The sequence below is a fragment of the Anas platyrhynchos genome, chromosome 2 (assembly GCF_047663525.1).
Source record: "Anas platyrhynchos isolate ZD024472 breed Pekin duck chromosome 2, IASCAAS_PekinDuck_T2T, whole genome shotgun sequence".
Taxonomy (NCBI): Eukaryota; Metazoa; Chordata; class Aves; order Anseriformes; family Anatidae; genus Anas; species Anas platyrhynchos.
Window position 1 is genome coordinate 45842047 of NC_092588.1, and position 22353 is coordinate 45864399.

Sequence of the window (22353 nt, forward strand, 5' to 3'; positions counted from 1 at the left end):
TTTTGTTAAGCTCACAGATAATGGCTGAGAATGTCTCTTTTTTTTCTTTTTTTTTAACATGATGGCAATGTATTTTTGCTGATGTTACTAAACAGATACATGCAAAGCTACTAAGTAATGCTGAGGAGTTTGGATGATAGATAAATGTGCCAGTGCGATGTGGACTTGGACTGCCTTATAATAAGACTCCGAGGATTCAAGGAAAAAACGCACGTTTCAACATTTGAATGGCAAAGAGGGGAAAAAAAATGAATTTTAAAAAGCAGATGAGCTTAAAAGAGCCTGATTATTCTCATCTCAGGGACTGAGCATAATAACATTTTTTTTTCTGCAATTCCTGTGAACATTTAGTTTTGCCTAAACTTAAGGGATAGTACTTTTAGGAGCTGAGTGCCTTGCAGTGAGTCAACTAATGTATTACTCGGACAACTGGAATATACCACGGTTTCTATAATGGTAGATAACCATTGGGTGCCTTCAGGACTATGGGGGGAGAATAAGAGAATATAGCAAGAGGAGCAATGAAGTTAAGCCATTGAACACTTGAGGACAGTTAAATGAAAAGGTAGCAATGTGTGAAAGGTAAACATCTTGAGAGTACTGTATATGTTCAAAGGAGGAAAATAAATCTTTTTTTTCCTACCTGAACTTGGCTAAATTTAGAGGAAAAAAATGTCTCTTTGCCTATATGGCATATTCTTATGCATATTTGGACTTTAATAGTATTATTCATTTTAAGGTGAAAGTAGAGAGCCAGGCGTAGCCTCAACCTGAACTAATCAGAGACAAGAGTCTTCTACATACCACCGCACATGTCCTTTGCCCATTCTGGAGGCATGTTCTTTCAACATTTTTCAGCAAAGTCCTTATAAGTTCATGGGGGTCAGGTGTATCATTTAAATTTCTAGGTTTCTAGGGTGCATTAATGGGTACAATACCCAGCTTTTGTAATCCTGTGATCCTTTTCTCATTTTTTTCACTTTTGCTCCCAGAGTGTTAATTTTTGCATTCATTTGCAGTCGTTTGGTGATAGAAAACACACAGGGCACTTCAGATAGGGAGACCTCGAGTGTGATGGGTGTCCTTCGGTGCTGCTGTGGCACAAACAGCAGTAATAATCATTATCTTAATGCATAATGAGATAAACACTTTAATATTGAGATGCATATACATGTTCGTATACGTAATAAATCACTTCTGAGATCTTTACAGAATGACGTATAGATGTGTGCTCCTGCAAAACAAACTTTTGATTTTAAAGGTCTGATTTCTTTTTACATGAATCCACATAATAATGTGCATTACAGTGTTTCATCTCAATGATAAATATATGAAATTGAAAGGTCCATATTACAAAACATGTCTACTTTTGAACAGGGAAGGACATGGCAAAATTTCAGTTTTTGCAGTCAAAATGGCCTTGGCGACTCTTTGTGGAGGAAAGATCATGGACAAATTAAGATGTAAGTATTTGGGATGATATTTTTCGTCTGTTAATCATTGTTGTACTTGGAGATGCAAAAGTACAGGTAAGAGAAGATGGAATTACGATAAGCTGTAGTTTCATGCCTGGGTATAGGATTTGCACTGTGTACATCTGCAAGTAAAACCCACTAAAAGTTTGATGGAATGTCACATCAAACTTCTTATTTTTGAAGATAAATTGCATGTATTCAGCCTCTGCTTGGTGAGTGCTTCAAACATTCAACATCATGAGGCATCATTTAGCAATTTCTCGGGCTTTTTTTTAATAACATCCCTCTCATTTCCTACTTAGAAGTACGATATATTTATGAACTATTTATATTTCTTCCCATAGGGCACATATTAATGCCATCTATTTTGCAGAATGGCTTCTCATTTCACAGGATTTATTCCCAGTTCCCAAACAACTAAGGCATAGTTTACTTGCAGCAGCAATGAAAGACTTCCTATTGAGTGCTATGATTTCTTAAGCTCAGGTCCAGAACACCATTTTCCAGACTTTTTGACCAAAAGATTAATATCAATCTTCGGTTTCCTCTAAGCCTTCTACCACAGGCATAGAAAATTAAATTTACAAATTTTTGTTGATTAGAATAGGCAAGTAGTAATCACAGATGCGAATTTCATCTTCTAGATTCGGTGCCATTTTTTTAATACATTATTTCTATGTAGAGATGCAAATATAAACTGACTGTAAATTGGGAACGCTGACTGTAAATTAGGGAACACTGTTCCCTAAGCTACTTTAAGAATAAGGAACAGGGTCCATCCAGTGGAAGGCTGGAGAATGATGCTGATTTTTCCCATAGCAGTCCCCGGAATACTTCCTGTCAATAGAATTCACAGCCTGAAAAATGATGCATGTTTCTTAATCTGTGATCCCCTGATAAGCTTAGGATCCTTTTAGACAGGGGGAAAAGTATAGACTGACAAAGGAGAAACATCCAGGAGTTACAAAACTTTGTGATATTATTGTACATGGAAAAAAAAAAAAAAAGAAAAAGAAAAAAAACAAACACAAACAGGGAGAAGGATAAAAAGTAATGCATTTGAAAGAGCTTCAGTGCTTTGTGTGTCCAAAACAGTAATAACAAACTTAATGAGCTCATTGTGAAGATTTAGATTTGACAGGGTAAGCTGGCAGTAGGCAAAAAGCTGATGTTGTGTATCTTGTCAAATTAAATTCCTCTTATCTGATTAAATTGCTGCCTCGTGTCATGCATCAGACTTCACTTAAAAAATGACCCCACAGAATGAAAAAGCAGGAATATTTTCATATCAAAATCATCTCCTTTTTATATGTAAATCATTCCCTGTGTATTTTATTGAGTATGGTTATAATTAAAATGCAGTAATAGTGGCTGTTTCCATAAGCAGAACATGTTGTTTAGCACTTCTGGTTCAGATCAGATGATACTGAATTAAGAGCAAATCTGTAGCTCACTGAAGTTACTGTGTCTTTTTCTTGTCTTTTCTCCCTTCAGATATTTTCTCAATGATTTCAGACTCCAGTGGAGTGATGGTTTATGGCAGATACGACATGTTTCTGCGAGAGGTTCTCAAGCTGCCCACGGCTGTTTTTGAAGGGCCTTCATTTGGTTATACTGAGCAATCAGCAAAATCCTGTTTCTCTCAGCAGGTAAATGAAGACACGGGTTTTCAACCACACCTCAGAGCAAACTGAGACTTCCTTCCCTTCCTTTCTTACACATACGTGCATATTCACCCAGGGAACACGTGGCTGGGTGCAGGTTCACTTTGCTAACTTCTGGCATGCAGTTTAGGTACCTATGGTAGGGAGCTAGTCTCTATAGGTCCCCTATATTGAAGAGGGAGAGTCTTAGACAAAAAGTGATTCAGAGCAGGATCCTAACTTACATGTTTCTAAATCAGGGAGCCTGGGGAGAATAACTTCCTAATTTAAACACTGAAGTTAGATGTTTACTTTTAGGTTATGTAAATGCCCCAAGACATGCAGTCCTCCACTGCAGTTTGTTGTTGCTGCAAGCACATAGGAGACTTTAACTTCACCATACAAAGCCCAACTCTCACCAAAAAATCAAACTACACGTTTTTTCAAGTGATGCTGTACACACATGAGAAGCTTACAAGTGAGTAGAAAATTATGTCTTAAACCTTTATTGAAAATGGGAGTCAGTAGGTATTAAAAAATCCCTAGTCTCATACAGATACTGTCAATGAGACAGAGTCAGGAAAACAATGAAATTACTGGGAAGAAAAAACTAGATTTTCCACAATTCACCAGGCTGTGTAAGCACACTGATTATGGCAGTTTGGCTGCAGCTAAGATCTAGCACTCCTTAAGGTCCCATAATTGGTTCTGATTATCCACTTGTCCAATGCAGTGGAAGGAAAAAGATTCTCTGGCTCTTGCCATGCAGCATACTGCATAAATATAAGGGAAGATGCTGAAACTGGGAAAATGTTAGAAATAAAGTGATATTTTCCTTCTCTTTATCCTTGCATTCACTACCAAAATATAACTGAATGGTGTTGAACGAATGGAGCAGGAATAGCGTCATTTTCATGCAAAATAGTCTTATTTCTTATTTTCCTTCAGTTTCATCACTAATCAACAGTCACTCCAGTCAACTGAAAGGCATTGTTGAAATTCATTTGTTAAATCATCTCCCAAATGATTTTAAATGGTGATGCTTGCATAAGTGAAAATAGTCTTGTTTCACAGTGGGGGATTTAAAATAGCATTTCATATTATGTTGAAGAATTTACATAGTGAAGTGACTTTTGGTAATTTTGTGTTGAGATAATAAAAAGTCCTCCTGCATGGCAACAGAGCATTCAGGCTTTGAACATTGGACATGATACTGTCAAAATCAAAATGCAATTTCTTTTTTTATTTTTTTCTTTCTTTTTTTTAATGTTCAGGACTCATTTTCTATCTAAGCAGTCATCAGAAATGGTGCTTTCATTGACACCACATCCAAGAGTGGACCAGATACGTTAAGCTACCTTAAGAACAAAACAGTCTTCAAACAGCCATTAGATGGTTTAATTCAGTATCTCTGTTTAAAGCTACTGAGAGTTAGGTCTCCGACTTATGTAGGTACACAGTGAATTTACAAAGCTGCTGGTTTGCATCTGTGGGCAGCCAAGTGTTCCTGTAAATCTGGTCTAATAATTCACTTAAATTTACTTATGTAATTCTCATTAAATACTCATTAGGAATGAACCAGAGTCTCGAAATGAGACTCTAAACAGCTTATTGACAATCTGATGCATGACGTTGTGATACATGATACCCACAGTCCTAGTCACCCCAAAGGTCATTCTTTCACTCGCTCATATTGCACTTGGTATACCTTGGGATAAGTTTGGCACTCACCCTGTTGTTTTAAGCATTCGTGAACTTTAAATATTTCTTCCACTGGAGTTAATTGGTTATATAAAGTAGAAACAATTACCATGTATTTCTGAGCACAGGAGTTTTTACATATTAGTACCATATTATTTCTGCAGTCCTGTTTTTAAAGTTTCCAGCGGGGGGCAGGAGGGTTGTTTCAGTTCCCATTAGGCTGTACATCCAAAAAGATCTAAGTATTAACATGTTCATCCTGATATTCTAATACATTTTTGTTCTATTTATTTTTTTTCCATTTCCTCAGAGTTGCATGTCTCAAAATATCACTTTCCTGGACAAACATGATCATTTCACTGTAGCACAGTATCTAAAAAACATGAAAAGATTGATCAATTTGAAATAAAATTACTAGCGTGTTACTGGAGTAACAACACTCCTATTTTTAAGTGCTTTCCAAAAAAGTTTGGAAGTTTTTCATTGCAGTACCTAGAAGACCAAAAAAAAAAAAAGAAATAAAAATCAGTCCTCCATCATGTCCTACTGTCTAAAAAGCTGAGACGTCAGATTCCGAGCAATTTGGACGCATACTTTTTATCCACAGCTAGGAAGTTGCTTTGGTAGCATTATGGCCACCTCTGAGCTCTTTTGTGTGAAAAATAATCATTACTGTGCTTTTCTATGGAAACACACATCTGCTTCTCAGCCTAGACCTTGCCTTCCCTGGGACAGAACATTCAGGCTTGTTTCTGGCTCAGTGCACATATTGCACTGTAGAAGAGCCCTCTCACACATGCGCATGAGTCATCTTTTTTCCTCAGTACTTCAAATGCATTTTGTGTCTGTTTAGATCTAGCCAGTACCCACCCTGGAGTGCTAAGGGAAGTGACCGGGTTGCTCATTTATCCCCTTTTTGCTCTTGGTGGGGATCACTTTTGCTTACCAGAAGTGCTCAGCCCCACAATATACAGATTTTGCAGTTTCATGGGAAGAAAAAATTCTGGGAATGATCTTCTGCTCATGGCACCAAATCTGCTTCAGCTTGCAAGTAAAAGGAATTTTCCTATTGCAGAAATGTTTGATTCTTCCCTGTTGCACTCATTCATTTGATTAAACCATGTATTCTCCTCTGTCTGTGAACCACTGCTAGAGGAAATGGCTGTTCAAAATAGAAGCAACATTTCCTCATAAGCAAATTTATGGAACAGAAATGCCAGACAGTGCAAGTGATTTAAAGTTTCAGAATATAGATCTGTGGCTCAAAAAGGAATTTTATAGCTGCCACTTTCCCCCATGGGTAGAATTAATGTGATATGATATTGTATTCATATTAAAAAGTGCTATTATGCTTAAAAAAGCACACTTTTTATTTCACGTTTTTATCCCAAAATAAAAAAAAAAATACATAGATACTAACTTCATTTTCTTATCACTTGGCTAAGTGTTATTCCACAAACCCAGACTCCATCTGCATGTAGCATATATTTAGAAAACAGCTTTCAGTTTCAACTTTCCCAGCAACTGATAGAAACTGCAAGAGGAAAATATGTCTTCTAAAATGTATGGAAATTGCTCTGCTGGTGCCTTTTTAAGCGACATCGTTCTCTCTAATCCATAAAATCAGTGACCACCAGAGGAGTTCAGCCATAAAGCTGTCAGTGAAGCTAAGTTGCTTTATTTGGTGCAAGTCCCATTTTGAATTACAGCTGCTTTTAGGAGCTTATTCCATTGTGGAAGAGCTGGTCTTGTCTCTCCATATATTTGCTTGCTTAGACCACTTGTGGGTGCACTGCCAACATACCTCCCTACAAGAGCAGAGAGGAGACTTAGGGCTACTTGGCCCTGAGGCTGGGGCACTGGAGGACCCTTTTTCCCCTAGGTTTGGTTATCCACTCTGCACAGGTGGGAAGGTCATCCATACAACAAGCAGGTGGTAGCTCTTCTGATAACACACAGACACAAGCTGATCTGCAGGACTGGCACAGCTTTGATTACTCTTATAAGACTGTATGTTAGGACTTTCATACTGCAGGTGTTGTGGGAAAAGTCAGTTTTTCAATGAGATTTAAAGCTCATATTCCAGCTATTTATGGCCTTTAAAGAATCAAGCTCGTTTTCACAAACAGCCTGAAGTACATTCTCTTGTCTCAGGAACAGAAGCCTTTATACTTTTCCCAATATCTTGCAATATATCAACCCTAAAACTGTTACAGAGTGAGATGTTTCCCACTGATCACTCAGTGTATAAGAGAAATATTGATTTTCTTTACATCTGGCAGCAATTGTATATAAATGCGGCTCAGACATTCCATCTGGAAATCTCAGCTCTGAGAAGCACTCCACAACACATGGAGATGATACATGTCACTGCATAGCTGCTGTTTCCCTTTCTCATGGGGTAACCACAGTTCTTCAGCAAGCTAACACAGCACCTTATGCAGTCAGATATGAAAACTTAGCAATCTCTTTGGATATGGGGATGCCACTTAAATATGTATGTCTAAATTATACCTACACACATTCTCAACCAGGCTTAATATTTTCATGTCTTAATTTTACTTTGAAGGAAGTCTCATTTTCTGATTTCTTAAGGACTCTCTGTCCTTGACTAACTAGTAGCTGTATTCTTTAGCACACATTATGTAGCCACTATACTACATAGGAAAGAGCAAGTTTTTTTGAAGTTATACTCCCTTTTCATTGATTTCATCATCCGTCATTCTTTGCAGTAGCTTTTCAGTTGAATATTAGTAATGCACACTGATATGCTACATGCACTGGTACCTGTTCGGGGGTACCCAAAACATGAGGACAAAAATGTGAACTTTATTCACAAAGGATCTTCAGGTAATGACCTTAGAAGAGAGTCTGCAAGTGAACCCAGGAACCCAGCCTCATGAAAGGGACAGCTAGTAATCAGTACTATAATTATATACAGTATATATATTGTAACCTCTAGAAATAGCCCATAAGTTCTTTGCTAGTATCAAATGCTCTTTTTAGTAAACCAAGGCTACAAGTAAACAGTGTTTGAAGCCTGTCCCCAAGTGTTTCTGTAAGTACAAGATAAAATTCATTTTGATATCTCTGATTACTGATTCTTTGTGCGTGTTTGTTTTCTTATTTGAGCAGAAAAAAGTCACATTAAACACTTTCTTGGATACTCTCATGTCTGATCCCCCGCCACAGTGTCTAGTGTGGTTACCACTTCTTCATCGGCTGGCAAATGTTGAAAATGGTAAGTAAGAGGTGTTGCCACCAAAAAAAAAAAAGTTACAGGAGTAACCCTGTGTGTGATGATTCTCTTAGTCTATGGGTGGTTTTGTAGGAGCTACTGCACTGGGTTCATCGATTCCATGTGCTATTTTTACAGTCACTGGTAAAATATTTAAAGAATCCTGATGGTCTTTCAGCCAGGAACGTGGCATAATTTTTGCTATGCTTGGGAAATTATCTTGATCATGTCCGCTCCTCCTGTGCTCTGGATAAGCAAAGAGTGACAGGACTTGATCCATTCACATACTCCAAGACCATGGCTTTTAATAGCTACAACATATGGCAGTAGCGAAGGAACAGCTTGGCAGTTTCCGTTCATGCAATATTCTTGGCAGGAGAAGGCCAGTGCAGTAGAAAACACCAACCAAAGGGTTGAAGGAGCTCCTCCTAAGCCTACACAGTTGGACAATATACTCTGAAAAGGAGCAAGGATGATCCAAATTCATACTTAGCTTTTGCTTGTGTGGAGTGTGAGGATTTAACTGTGAGGTGTCTCTTCTCAAGGGTTTTCTTTCCCCAAAATGAGTAGGTTGCAGACATTAAAACAGGAAGGGACCATGAAGATCAACTAATTTGATTATTGTGTGGTGCACTTTGTATGTCTCTGGATAGTAACATTTTTCAGACTTGCAACTCCTCGACCACCTTGGGAAAAGTTCACAGACTCACAGTTATGAAGTCCTCCAACCAAACCCTTCATACATATGAGTTATGTAGGACACAGACTGTTGTCACACCAAAAGTACAAGGGCAGAACTAGAAAACCTGTACATCTCATTTCAGTGTGTGAGCAAATTGCACCCCACAAACTCTGTACAGATCTCATGTACTTCTGGAGAGTGTCTCAGCCTCAGAACAGCCTGCTTCTGCTGTCCAGAAAGACCAACACTGCCAATATTAATTAGAAAAAAAAAAAAAAAAAAAAAGTCAAGACAAGAAATGCCCGTCTTGTTTAGCTGTACTTGTTCTTAATGTGACATTTCTTGATCATGATCATCAGGAGGCAATGATGCTGACAAGCATTATTCCAGTACTGTAAATGTAAAACAAGGAAGATTTAGAAGCAGAGAAAGGTTATACAAAATGAAATGAAAAGAAAAAATAAAATAAATAATAAAATAAAATAAAATAAAATAAAATAAAATAAAATAAAATAAAATAAAATAAAATAAAATAAAATATTGATTTTTGACTATAAATAGATTTTAAAAAATAATTTTCCAGCCCCGTATTTTGCCTCTGGGGCTGCTGTGTAAGGGGCTTGTTGAATATTCCTGTGTTGTTGCTTCTTTGAAGGTTTACTCCAACATAACTGAAGCTTTGGCACAATGCAGGGAAAAAGAAGTGGGGCGCAGGAGGCAGAACATGTCATATATACTCACATATTTATAACATATTTCCTACAAGTAGATGAGTCTGGAGGAAGTGGGGGTGTCTAGCCATTTTTTTATGTTAACAGGAGAAAAAGCATGTTGTATGTGTTTTATACTAAATCCCCATTCCGCTTAAAGGCACAAGGGGGGGGTGATTTGACATCCCCAAGTTCTCCTTGGCCACAGAGCCAGCTGTACACCCCACCTTCCTCCAGCTTTTGTCACCACCGTTTTCCACAAGCCCTTGCCATCCATCCCTGATCCTCACCAGCTTTGCACTGTTTCCCAGCCTAGAGCACAAAGCCTCCCGGCTGTGAAATTCTGGCAAGGAATAAAAATCCCGATGCACTCAGACTGATCCAAATCCTCCCAGACTGAACCTAACAAGAGAGGAGCAGAAGGTGTCTGGGAAGAAGGCGATGTGCAGTACCCTGTGGTAAATGTGACACATGGTACAGTAAGGGGAGAGGAGCAGAGATAGCAGCAATGCGAGGAAGAAGGTTCGAAATGTCACGGCTGGTGCCTTAGCATGCTCAGTGACTTGAATCCTCGTCACTGCCTGCTTCTGAGAGGAACAGAGAACAGGGGAAGGGACCGAGCTGGTCCCTTCAATGGCCAGATTTCCAAACCAGGGCATCCCATGCCAGATGTGTAACTCCCTATGTAGGTACCTAAAAGTCGTCAGCTGTACAGATGAGACAGAGGTAGTTAAGGACAGCTCTATGCCCAAGGACGTTTTTGTGCTTTGTGTAACCAGACAGCAAGCCTGACTTTTTCTCTGGGGCACGTTGCTTTAGCTCCTAACAGCGCAGCAAAACTATTGGCTTCCCCCAGCAATACAGCTTAAAGATGCAGGGGATTTTCTCATTTTCTCACATTTCCTCTATGGAGTATTTGTTCTCTTTGATGTCATTTGAATGCATTTTCTGCTTCTGTGAGCAGGAGGTGCATGCATCTGTCCAGAAGTGATCATGGGTTTGGGGCTCAAGGTGTCGGGTGTTGTCTGTGGCTCAGGACAGATTCGTGGAGGGCTACACAAGTTTCTGTGGGTGGCTCTCCATGGGTCAGAGCTACAGACAGCATCTTACGCTGCAGATAGCTGCAAACAAAGAGAGGATTTGCCCTTCTGTTCAGGGCTCTGTCCGTCAGCTTTTCCTTGGGGTTCCTCTGCTTCGGGTTAAAGCTCGGCGTCTCTCTCCTGCGCAGTCTTCCACCCCGTCGAGTGTTCCTACTGCCACAGCGAGAGCATGATGGGGTTTCGCTACCGCTGCCAGCAGTGTCACAATTACCAGCTCTGTCAGGACTGCTTCTGGAGAGGCCATGCCAGCGGTTCCCACAGCAACCAGCACCAAATGAAAGAGTACACGTCATGGGTAAGGGGAGGCTCGCGCCTCACCGCGGGCAGCTTTGCCCCTCCGGTGGGAGCTCCCGGCAAGGGGTGGCCACCAGCCGGGCTGCCGGCGGGGATCAGCCACCCTGTCTGGGAAGCTGCACCCTTGGGAGCTGGTGGGAGAGCGCGGAGGTGGGAATGGTCTTTTCGGAGCGTGGATTTGGGGTGCCCGTGACGGTCCGTGCTGCGGGGCAGCGCAGCGCCAGAGGGCTCGGAGCAGAGCGCCAGCCGCACAGTAAGTCCCCCCCTTCCCAAGGGACTCATCCTTGACTGTTTCTGTTTGACATGCTGTTGGCTGCCTGTAAGTGATGAGTACTTAACGCGCATTCATCAATATTTTCAGTCAAGTGGCTGCAGCATATGCATAGCATTTGGGATGGTCCTGGCACAGGAGATTTGAGTGTGGTCGCAGACTTAGATCCTTGGTAGCGCTTGCTTACTGTGGAGAAAAACACACTTCAACCTTTTCATTGCTAAACAAAATAATTCCGCAGTTTTACTAAGATGGCAGAGAAGTATCAGCAGCTACATTAATGTTCTCAAAACGGCATCAGGTCCAGGGGCTGTGCACCCCATGGCTGGAGCAAAGTCCTAAGAGAAGCCCTTTGGTCACTGAGCATCCTTCAGGGTACAAATCCGAGACCAGCAAAGAAATCTTAACTGATCTCAAATTAAAAAGAAAAAAAAAGTTCTTGTTATAATTGTTATAAAAAAGAAAATTATTTTTGTAGCAGCAACTCACATACATACAGTGCTTCCTGTATATTTTTTTAACAAAGCTCTGAAACTTGACACTTTTAAAATCTTTCTGTTCAGTCTTTCTGCTGGTGGAGCAGGCAAGGGTTAAACTGCTGTGATTTGCTCTGTATGCCAGTCACATGGCCCTGCACTGCCTCAGAGCAGATCTGGGTCTGTAAATGTTTTGTGGGACCTAATTGCTGCTTGTTGCATAGACACAATGACTTGAGCTTAGTCTCTGAATAGGAGAGTGCCTGCTACCTAGCTCTGACTCCACTAATAGCAATCTGTGCTATAAAATCATTCTTGGCTGTAGCAAGGGAGCTGTAATTATAGGCAGGAAATCATTTTAAAACTTAAGATTTCTGCTCAGCTGAAGACAAAACGTGACTACGTGCCTAGTGGCTTCCAATGTCTCGTTGTCAGAAACAAATGTTTTCCTTCAAGTTTGAAATTGCCTTTCTATAGCGTTCATTAGCATTCATTCAAAACAGGTTAGCATTATCCATAATGCATCTATACTGAGCTCCACATGCAGATTAAAGGTGTTCCTATACACAGTGGAGTTCAAATGATCTGAATTTAGTGTGAAATTGCATTTATAATACAAGAGAAAAAGCCTGAACTTTACCTATTTAGGTGGGAATTCTGTAATTCAAATATATCATTATTATCTTGATTACAGTAATAACTTTATGTGGGATGTGTGTGCACATGTACAATACCTCTCCTGCTAAGTTCTAAAAGCATTTTTAAATCTCGGCATACAGAGCTGTGTTTTGGGGGGAGGAGACAGTGCAAGGATCATCAGCCCCTGGTCTGGATGGCAGAGAAGCTGAAGCACAGGGACGCAAATTGGATTCCCTGAGAATCTCTCACCAAGCCTAAAAGAGATTCTAGATTTCCAAACCCATCCCTAGAAAAGTGTTCAATTGCACAGAGTGCCCAAGCAAAACTGGAAAGCAGAAGATGAGTTTTTTAGACTTGTGCTGTTTGAAGACTGGTGGGATTTGGGGCAGAAAAGCACACTTTTCCTGCAAAGCCCCTCGGTGTTTCAGTGACAATGACATTACGTCAGCTTCTTCTCACACGGTGTTGCCGTGGGGGTGCAATTCTGGCCAAGTCTGTGTCTGAAATTTCTCGGGCCCTAGAGAAAGAACCAAGCAGCTCTGCATCTGGCCCCCAGCTAGGAGGTGAACGGTGTCTTGTAGAGTCTATCTATATGGACAGGCATAAACAGATTTGTCCTGCTCGCACCCCCAGCTGGTGAGGCACAAGCCAGCTCCAGCCAGGGGCACCCTCCTTTGTACTGCCCTACCTTCAGCTTTACCTGAGCACAGCACTGCAGGAACCCGTGGTGGCTGCGCCTGTCCATATAGATATACCCCAAAAAAGCCTACTCTAAAGGCAGCTGAAGGTAAGAGCAATCTTTCCTCCGATCTGAACGGTCTCTGACTTGCCATACTCTTGGGGTGGGAAGGGATGGGGGGGATGTCAGCCATACAGTAAGCAGTAGAGCTTCCTGTTGTTTTGTGCGTCCTACAGCAGAAACAGTATGCACCTTACTCGTCCACATTACCTCTACCTTCCTTGTTCCTCCCAGAAATCACCTGCTAAGAAGCTAACTAATGCACTTAGCAAGTCTTTAAGCTGTGCTTCCAGCCGTGAACCTTTGCACCCAATGTTCCCTGACCAGCCTGAAAAACCTCTAAACCTGGCTCATATTGTGTAAGTATCTGTGTGCTGTAGAGAAAGTAAGCTTTGTTGTGGAAGTTGCATACACCTAGCGTAGACGCTATAGCTCTGAACAAAACAGGAGGCGGCCGTGGCATTACCAAATTCAGTGCATCGCCAGTGCGTCTGCTGATAGAGATATTTAGTATAAAAATGTGCTTCTGGTGTGACTGCACAGGTAGGGAGGTAGAAATACGTGCAACTTCATATAGTTTCAGCACTTTGGGATGTGTTTATGCTTAGAACATTAGTTTTGTCATCTACAGACACCAAATATCAGCATGTCACAGGTATTGACATGAGGCACTCAAGAGAAAAGTAGAGTCTGACCAATTTTGAAATCAGTATCAGACTTGTCACTGACCTCAGGGGAGCTATGACTTCACCTGAACCCAAAAGCTAGCTGTATGAGTCTGCATAAATTGTTTCTATAATTGACAAGTCACTTGAAAGGGACCTATTATCTTTACCTTTTTGTACATTGAGAAAGTATTTTCAGTATAGTAGTTTGTGTCATTACTTTTTCTCCTCAGGAATCAAGAAACTCAAAGCAGAGAGAAAATTTATTTGTGCAGGGTGGGAAGTCATCACTTTGGACTTTTTTTTCTCAAGGGTATCCACTGTCCATATTGGCAGTTGCTCAGATTTTCTCATTCATCACTTTGTTTTACCTTTGCTTCTTGGGTCCTAAAAAAAAATAATAATTCAGGAAATCAAGACATTGATTAGAAAAAAGCCAAGAAAGCCGCAAGGAATTTACTTGGAAAAAAATATTCCAAAAATTCTTTAAGATGTTTCTCTTGAGAATGTTCTGCTGTATTTCTTAAGAAAAGACCTCTCTTAACCGCCTTCCTAGCAGCCCCGAGTGAAGCACTTCAGGCAGCAGCCCTTATGAGCGTATTTGCACGCTGCATATCTGTGTTGATGGCTACTGAAACCATTCCAATCTGTAATTATTACATGCATTTGCATTAGTCACTACCGACTGCTTTTTATGTAGGATCTGTAAGGGTAAGCGCGTGCTGGCCGCTGTGGACTGTGTGGCACGCTGAAAGTTCATCTAACCTACCTGACATTCGGAGGATAAATCATGCTGATGGCCTTCCTCGTGTGGTTATAGCAGTTTTCCAAGGAGTAAAAGCACACTCTGCTTTCCAGACTGGAGGCTCCCCTGGCGGATACGTTGTGCCAAGCTGCTCTTACATTCAGTTGTTGCTTAAAACCTGCTCCTTATGAAGGAGCTTGTTCTTGGGAGTGCATCAGCCAGGGGTGGATTTGCTGATTTGCTACCACACTGCCCTGCATGGTGTAAAACCCAGCTCCACTGGTGAGCCGGTGGTAATTTCACAGAGTGGATTTTGGCCACGCTTAAGGGAAATGGAAGGACAGGGACGTGGAACTGAAACAGAAGCCTCTGCTCCCTGGTGGCTGGAGGCCCTCCAAGACCTTGGGCTATGTCAGAAGTGAGCAGGAGGAAAAAGCTGGGCTACCATGAGGGGACCAAGTGCATTTAGGCAAGGCAAGAAAAAGAGAAGGTACCGTAACTGAGTAGGATCCGTTCCAAATCTTTGCTGTGAAATTAACGCCTTCCTTCTTCCTAGCTCTATAGGCATAATTTAGAGTGATTGGATGTGAGAATGAGCCACCATCCATTTTGTTTTATGATAGGGTTTCTCTTTATCCGTAGATTGGCAATATAACTCTATTGGCCATAATGGGACGTGAGTGAAAAACCTGTAAGATGTAGAGGCAGCATGATCTACGGAATAATTCACATAAATTAACTGAGGGGAGAGAGATGCCACAGTGCCTCATTGTACCTTCTATCTTCTTGCCAATGTGATTTTTATTTTTAAACGTAATGGAAGTTGAGAGAAACAGCTCTGGGCGAGAATCCAGGCAAAAAGGTTTTTATACATGCATTTAATGGAAGAATTCTGGCAACAAAACCATATCCTTTTTTTAGTAGTTTCTTCCTTAAATGAGGACAAATACTCTCTGCATTACTGTACTGCCTTTGCTTTTCATTGTTCTTACACTTTTGAGTGGTACCAGACAGAAAGATTGGAGGATTTTTCTCTTTTACCAGTGCCACACAAAATCTTCAATTAAATTAAAAACACATCTAAGGCTTATCTAGAGAAGTAGTCATCAATGTGTAGTTAATTACATAGAGGAACTTCCGAGGGGTCATTTTCCCTTTCTGTACATAAGATTGGCAACAGCAAAGACACACCAGACTGCAGAGACATGGCATGGCCAGCGCATCACAGAGGGATTTCCAAAGGCGTTCTGCTCTGGCCTGACTTCATTTCCATCTACATCAGTGGGAGCATTGCTTTTTGACACTGGCATGAAGATTTTAGGCCAGCATGGAACACTTCAGAAAATTCCTGTTATTTAATTTGATTTATTACTGTGGGTATGTGTTATGCTATAGCATGCATTTATTACACAGCGTATTTAGGTAGTATTGTTTTAAGGGTTTTCTTCCTCCTTGAGGACAGTTGATTGGGTATCAGCAGTTCATGTTTATCATAAAGCTTAATAACTCACAAGTTTAGAAATAACCTCTGAAAAACAGACATTTAGAACCAATAGATGAGAGTTTGCTTTGCTTTACCATAAAGTCTGCTGTTCTTGTTTTATCGCATCACACAACTGTATAGGTGTGTTTGAACATCCATTTAATATTCAGGTTGAACCTGAGGAATGTGACAGTGGGCAGACAGTGGGCAGCAACCTTAAAAAAAAAACAAACAACAACAGAAAACTTGCTTGGAAAAGTTCAGATTAGTTTTAATTGTAGTTTTCTTGATACAAGAATTGACAAACAAATGCTAATCACAAAGCTTTAGCAAAGCATTGAAGTTTGTAGGCATTTGTACACAAGAGTAACTCTGCATATGTAAACAATATCAGTGGCCTATTATGTGTAGAGACTCTCTATTATGTGTAGAGACTCACAATTTTTGCAGAATCAGGGTCATAAGAGTAGAGTTTGTCCAATGCTGTTTTCAGACCACATACATTGTAAACTGACAATTCAATTAATTATGTCTTTTCCATTTCATTTTGGCTGCAAAAGAGATACTTGGTGAGTATTTTTCTTCTTTAGTACACTTGTTGGAGGAAAATAGCTTGAAAAATGTCTATGATCTCATCACTACCAATCCCTAACTTTTTATCAGCAACCAAACCAATGATTGTCTGTGTACGCAGAGACATACTAAAAGGAAAGTTGGGGGTGTTAGAAACTTTCCCTTCCACTCATCTTTTCATATAGAACTTAGAAAAGACATGAACCTGAAGTACGTAAGTGGTGATTTGCTGAAATTCATAGGTGCAGCATATTCACTGGGCAAAGCAGAGCCCAAGCTCTGCCAAAAGGACACTCTCCCTGTCTCCTTCCTTGGGAGAACATCAGGAACCAGCTCTCCTCCCTTCTCCTTTGGTGTCTAGGATTGCATAGCCTAGGGTTGGACTCATCTTCAGAAATCCTAGGGTTGGACTCATCTTCAGAAATCCTGGCCTCTGCCCAGTTAGTGTTTGAAGGTGTTCACTGGACAGTGGTTGCACTGTGAAACGAAAGAAAAGCAACACATCAGTAGTCACATGTGGTTGGTATGAGCTGTTGCTCTTAAATAATTACCAGCCAACTAATCACCAGTTGCTTATTCATTAAATAAGATTAGCTTCCAAGTATTCTCTCGAAGTTTATTTTCAAATCTCTGTTTCAAGACTCATACTGCAATGACCTTTCCATTATCGTAAAACTGGTTTGGCTCCAATTATGGCCTCATCCCAGCTCTTTCTAGCTTTGATGAAGCAGTCCATGAAAAATAATATTAAGCACTTTTCCATCCAGCAGTAAGTACATAGAGCACAAAGGGATGTTTCTTAAATTCATGACTGACCAGATCTGCAGTTTTGCATGTGGGTCTGCAGACACAGTCTAGAAGTGTGTTTTCATATAAATATGGAAAATCCTGTATCTTTCTATACCCTGATTTTAACTTCTTCACAATCAGTGTGGTAGTTTCATGCTGAGAAATCCACTTGAACTTGCCAAAGAAGGCATTTATGCTTGTTTTCTAACAGTAACAGAATAAGAAAGAAAACATATACTAATCAGTCACTTCTGTGCTGAACTGGCTTTCCTCATTTCTTACAAAGAGTTTAAGGGACCAATTATCTTGCACAATGACAGCACAGTGAATTTTTTGCAGATGGCTACTATATTTTGATTTGCACATTTGCAAAATTGAGAAGACAAGACAGATCTTCCACAGAGCTTAAAGGGGACTTTAAACACCTTGATATCCAGGGAGTTTGCAGTCTGTATTATATGTGGCTTCAGGTTCTGCTCAGATCTAAAACCCTGTGATTTTAGTAGCATATTTTTCATTTTTTTCTGAAGTGTCCATATCTTTTGCCCAATGTTGTGTAAGAAGACCATTAAGAAGGGAAACTTTCACTTTGATGGATACGGAAGCAAATATTATGCACAAAATGTTTTTTAAGACTAGACAATAAAAGAAATGAGAGGATATATTCCTTCTCATTTCATTTTTTGCCAGAGCAGGAAATAAAACATGTAATAATAAAACCATCATCATTAATGGGTCCTTTTAAACTAGATACTTACTTTAAATTTTGATTTGGGGGGTGATATCCCAGTTGAAAAGCTTTGCAGTTAAAGCGGTTTTGTACTGCATGAATTTTATAGGACACTGAGAGGCATGGGGACACCGTGGTCACTGCGTGGATATGGTAGCATGGATCTCAGCACCAGGGATAAATTTGTGAAAAGTTGTGCAGTTTATTGGCAATGCAGACCTGCATGCTGCCACAGCTAACCTGCTACCAGTGCTCAACCTAGCAGGTTGAACACAGCAACTGTACCACAGACTACTTGCTTCTGGAAAGAAAAAAAATTTTAAGAGTAATTATTTTGCTAAAGCAGGAAAAAAATCAAGTGAGTTCCTTAAAATTCACCTCAGAGCACACATAAGCATTATTTCCTTTCAGAACTAGGCAACAGTATATTTTTATCAATTTCTGGTTAAAAACAGAGCATGTTTCATTTGGAGACATTGCTGCTTAAAGCTGAAGATGCCAGCAGTAATGTCAATTTAAACAAAAAAATTACCTAATTCTCTGCAAATACTGTTACTGATGGGTGGTGTATTGCTTTTTGTTTTGTTTGTTTTCATGTTTTGTTGCTGTTGTTATTTTGCTTTGTTTTGTTCTTTGTACCACATTAATACAGCTGGACATTTTGCCTTCTTCTAGGCCCCCCCGACCTGTAACCAGCATGAATGACACACTCTTCTCCCACTCTGTTCCCTCAGGAAGTCCTTTTGCAAACAGAAGGTGAGTTGTTATCCTAATTTATGCTAAATGACTGTATGAGGGCGGTAGAAATTTTTAGAGATTTTAACTCTCCCTCCCAGAAAAAAAAAATAAAAGAAATGCCTTGGTTACTTTGGACTGATACCCTGCTATCCAGATGGAAAGTTGATTAAGGGCACCCTGAACTCTTCAAAACAGAGCACAGAGCTTCAGTTCTTATTTGAACTCCTAAGTCCACTAACTGTGCTCACATGCTACCTAGGCATCCACTGATAGGGGCTGAAAATGAGCTATATAAGCCATTTTGTTGATGTTGCAGCACTGTGGGAATAGAAACTGGGACATGCCATTGCCAGTAGGGAATGCCTGCTTCGTATTGTAAGGTGTAATATGAACAAAAGGAAAATGTGTTCATACTCACAAAGTACCAAGGCATCCTTCCTACAGTTAAGCCATTCAGATTTTCTTTGAAGGTTACAAGTCTTGGAATATGGTGACCCGTCAACAAACAAAACAGAAAAGAGTGGTCAGAAACATTAATCCCAAAGAAAAGGTGCTTGCAGCTGAGCATGTACATTTTGGCTCAGTATTTTGGCTCACATAGCCAAAATATGTGTGTAACACTTGCTGGCTGTTTCACCCAATCTATGTAAGCCCACCAAAGTACATAGATGAGAAGGTGGCAGGAAAATAACTTCTTGCTATACTGGGGAAGAGTGACATGGCTTCCTCGGATGCATTTTATTGCTTGGTCCTTGCTGTACTTGTCAGTGCTTCAGTGTTCCCCAATAACCAAACACAATCTCTGGGTATGCATGGCTACCTTTTTAACACTGAAAACAAATCCTCAATGTACAACACTGAAATGTCAGAGTAAAGATGTTCTGCTACTGCTTTGATTTATGAACTTTGGTACGGGGAGCTATAAACTGTAAACTCCCATCGTTATCTTAGTGCAAGTGCTGCTGGGTACGTCTGAAATACTTTCTGAGAGCCAGCCCCAGGGCAGCCCCCAAGACAAGATCTGCTGCCTGTACAGACAGTGAAACTGCAAACGCAAATTCTACAGTTACATAAAATATCTAAGATATAAAATATCTACAGTTGGAGTATGTGGGATTTTATGTGCTGGGACAAGGCATAACGATCTATTTGTGGCCTCTCCAAGACAGGTCTTTAAGAGCAATGCTCTTTTAGAGTATAGCTGTTGCTTCCCTTTGTGCCCAAGGAGTCCCTGTGCTCATTCAAGTGTGCTTTGCCACGTAGCTTAGGGACCTGCAGGAATGATTGCAGCCCTATTTACTGTGCTACTTGTATTTTTTGGAGTATGAATAATTCCTGATAATTTTACTTCTGTCCTCTGTGGTAATTCAGCTGTCTAAATGTGAGGATTAAATGTAGATAATTCCTGGGACATTAGAATTCCTGTCCTCCTTGAGGGCGAACTGACTGATGGAGAATCCTCTGAAAGCAGGAGACAAAACTCCACAACCATAGGTACATAGATTAAGTGCATACTATGAATTTTTTATACACAACAAAAGTTTCCGTGATGCAGTGGTTAGTTCTGGCTCTTTTAGAGCTAACAGGACCCCAACATGTAAAACAATTCTGTATAATAAAAGCTATTGTAACTTTTGTTTCACGGCATTAACAGGATTTTAAGAGCTTTACAGCTTATTTTCATGTTTATTTTCAACTCTTATAAATTTAAATTGCATCTTGTTATTAAAAACAAAACAACAACAAAAAAAAACTCAACCTATAAGCCAAAAAGTCATTGTTCTTTCTAAGTGGTTGTAAATCGCATTTATTGTAATGAATCCACAATGAACATGATACTCTCTGTGCATCCTTTTTGGGGTATTAACAAGGTTTCGTTGTTTGAATCATTCAGGTTACTTGGGGGTATAAATGTAGCCAGTCCTGTGGCTGATGAGCATTCTCTTATAAAGCTGTATGTAAATCAGCTTCACAACAACTCACGGTCAGTATGAGAGCACTAACCCACTAATTGCCATAGTTCTGTAGCTCAAGCACTAAATCATTAGCAATTCTGCTAAATTACTAAAGATACTCTTTAAGGAAAGCTCTGGCGGGCTAGAGGATTTCTGTGGCTCTAATTAGTCTTTTGATTAGACTTCCTGCTGGCTGTGGGCTTTGCCAACTTCTCTTGCTTGTGCACAGCACAAATCTTCCATTTTACCTTTTCACACAGGATTAATATTATGCATCTGGAGGAAGTTGGAAACATTGTTTTTGAAAGCCAAAAAATGGCACCTCTATGTTGTCATCTTCAGCGCATGGCTTCCCGGCTGCGTTCTTGACAGAGGCATGAAAGAGGCTCGCACAAGAGTCTGGAAGCGATTCCCAGTCTCACGGCCAGCCTGCCCTCCCTTTTCCACAGCTCTTGCTGCTGGTGGTTGCCAGTCTGCAGTTAGTGTCACTTGCCAATAACCTTCCCAAAACCACTTTGCTTTGCTTCTCAAAATGGCCACAGAAAAGGCAGATCTAAGCCCTCCCGTAGCTAGCAAAGACCTAGCATTTACTTAGAGAGCTCCAGATGTGACCAGTGCCTCCGGCTGATGCACTCTTCTCCCAGCACTCTCTTTCATCTTAGTGACCTGCAGGAGGAGGCAAATTCATTCTGCATAAAATATACACTGCTGGATAAGAGCAGTTCCACTTTTTTCTCCTTTTTCTTTTTTTTTTTTTTTTTTTTACCATGGAGTGTAATGACCTTTCTTTTTTTCTTCTTTGATTAGTCTGTGAGCATTAGCTATAATTCAGTAAGAAAGTACTGAGACCAAGGTACTTTTCTCCTAAATGCCAAGTTCTTCAATCTGTGTTAGACTAATAACAATATCTTCATTCATTTTTGTAGGTTTTACTATTATTATTGCCATGGGAAAATCAGGCCTCATTAGGGGAAGCCCATCCTCTCATACATCAGAGAAACAGACTTTGACAGCCTTGTTTGCAATTCTGCTGGTTTTATATTAAATGCTCGGTGATTCATATTATGCTGAGAATCGTATAAACTCGGGGTAAAATTTCTAGCTGAATGTAATCAAGAGTAAAAGCTCTGCTGGCTGTGTTTTCACTGCAGACAACTTATTAAAGGTTACTTTAATGTGTGTTGCAATCTAGTTCAGAGGTTTCAGATAGTTCTACAGAAAGTTTTTATGTAATTAGAATGTTTATGCAGAAGAGAATTGGCACAGACTGTCATTTGGAGCGTTCCCATGGTACTTATTTAAGATAGTTTTGTTCACATAGGGGCCTTACCATTCACAACCAGTTTCTTCCTGTATCAGGAAATGCTGAATTCAGCACATCAAGTCATCCTGCTGCTGGAAATGAACATGGTGTCATAAGTACAGCAAAACACTGTCTTCATTTCTGGATTCATGGGTGAAACAGGGAAATGAACTAGGAAGAGGAAGAATCTTATTAAGAAAAAGATCTCTGATAACTAGTAAATATAATGAGTTGTGGGGAACAGCTGAAAGGAGATTGAACATGATATGTCATTTGCAGTTTAATTGAGTCTGAAGCACCAATTTTGGGTGGATATGCAATTATTACAAAGCTCGAAGGAAGTCAGATTTAGGCTTTCCTCAAGATGCTTCTTAGTTTCCTCAAGCCACTTCAGAATCACAATC

The 22353-nt window shown here is 40.2% G+C and overlaps 1 protein-coding gene across 36 annotated transcripts in view; it reads left to right on the top strand.

The window, feature by feature from the left end:
- DTNA (dystrobrevin alpha) overlaps positions 1–22353 on the top strand; it is a 218689-nt gene that overhangs the window by 156145 nt on the left and 40191 nt on the right. For 22 of the 36 annotated variants that reach the window (XM_072034666.1, XM_072034652.1, XM_072034651.1 and 19 more), the window contains 7 exons: positions 1378–1463; positions 2970–3124; positions 7955–8060; positions 10678–10844; positions 13203–13327; positions 18629–18709; positions 20586–20675. In XM_072034666.1, the coding sequence (XP_071890767.1) occupies positions 1378–1463; positions 2970–3124; positions 7955–8060; positions 10678–10844; positions 13203–13327; positions 18629–18709; positions 20586–20675 (810 nt within the window). The remainder of the gene's footprint in view (positions 1–1377; positions 1464–2969; positions 3125–7954; positions 8061–10677; positions 10845–13202; positions 13328–18628; positions 18710–20585; positions 20676–22353) is intronic. The other 14 variants (XM_072034662.1, XM_072034665.1, XM_027452161.3 and 11 more) reach the window with 1 other exon arrangement.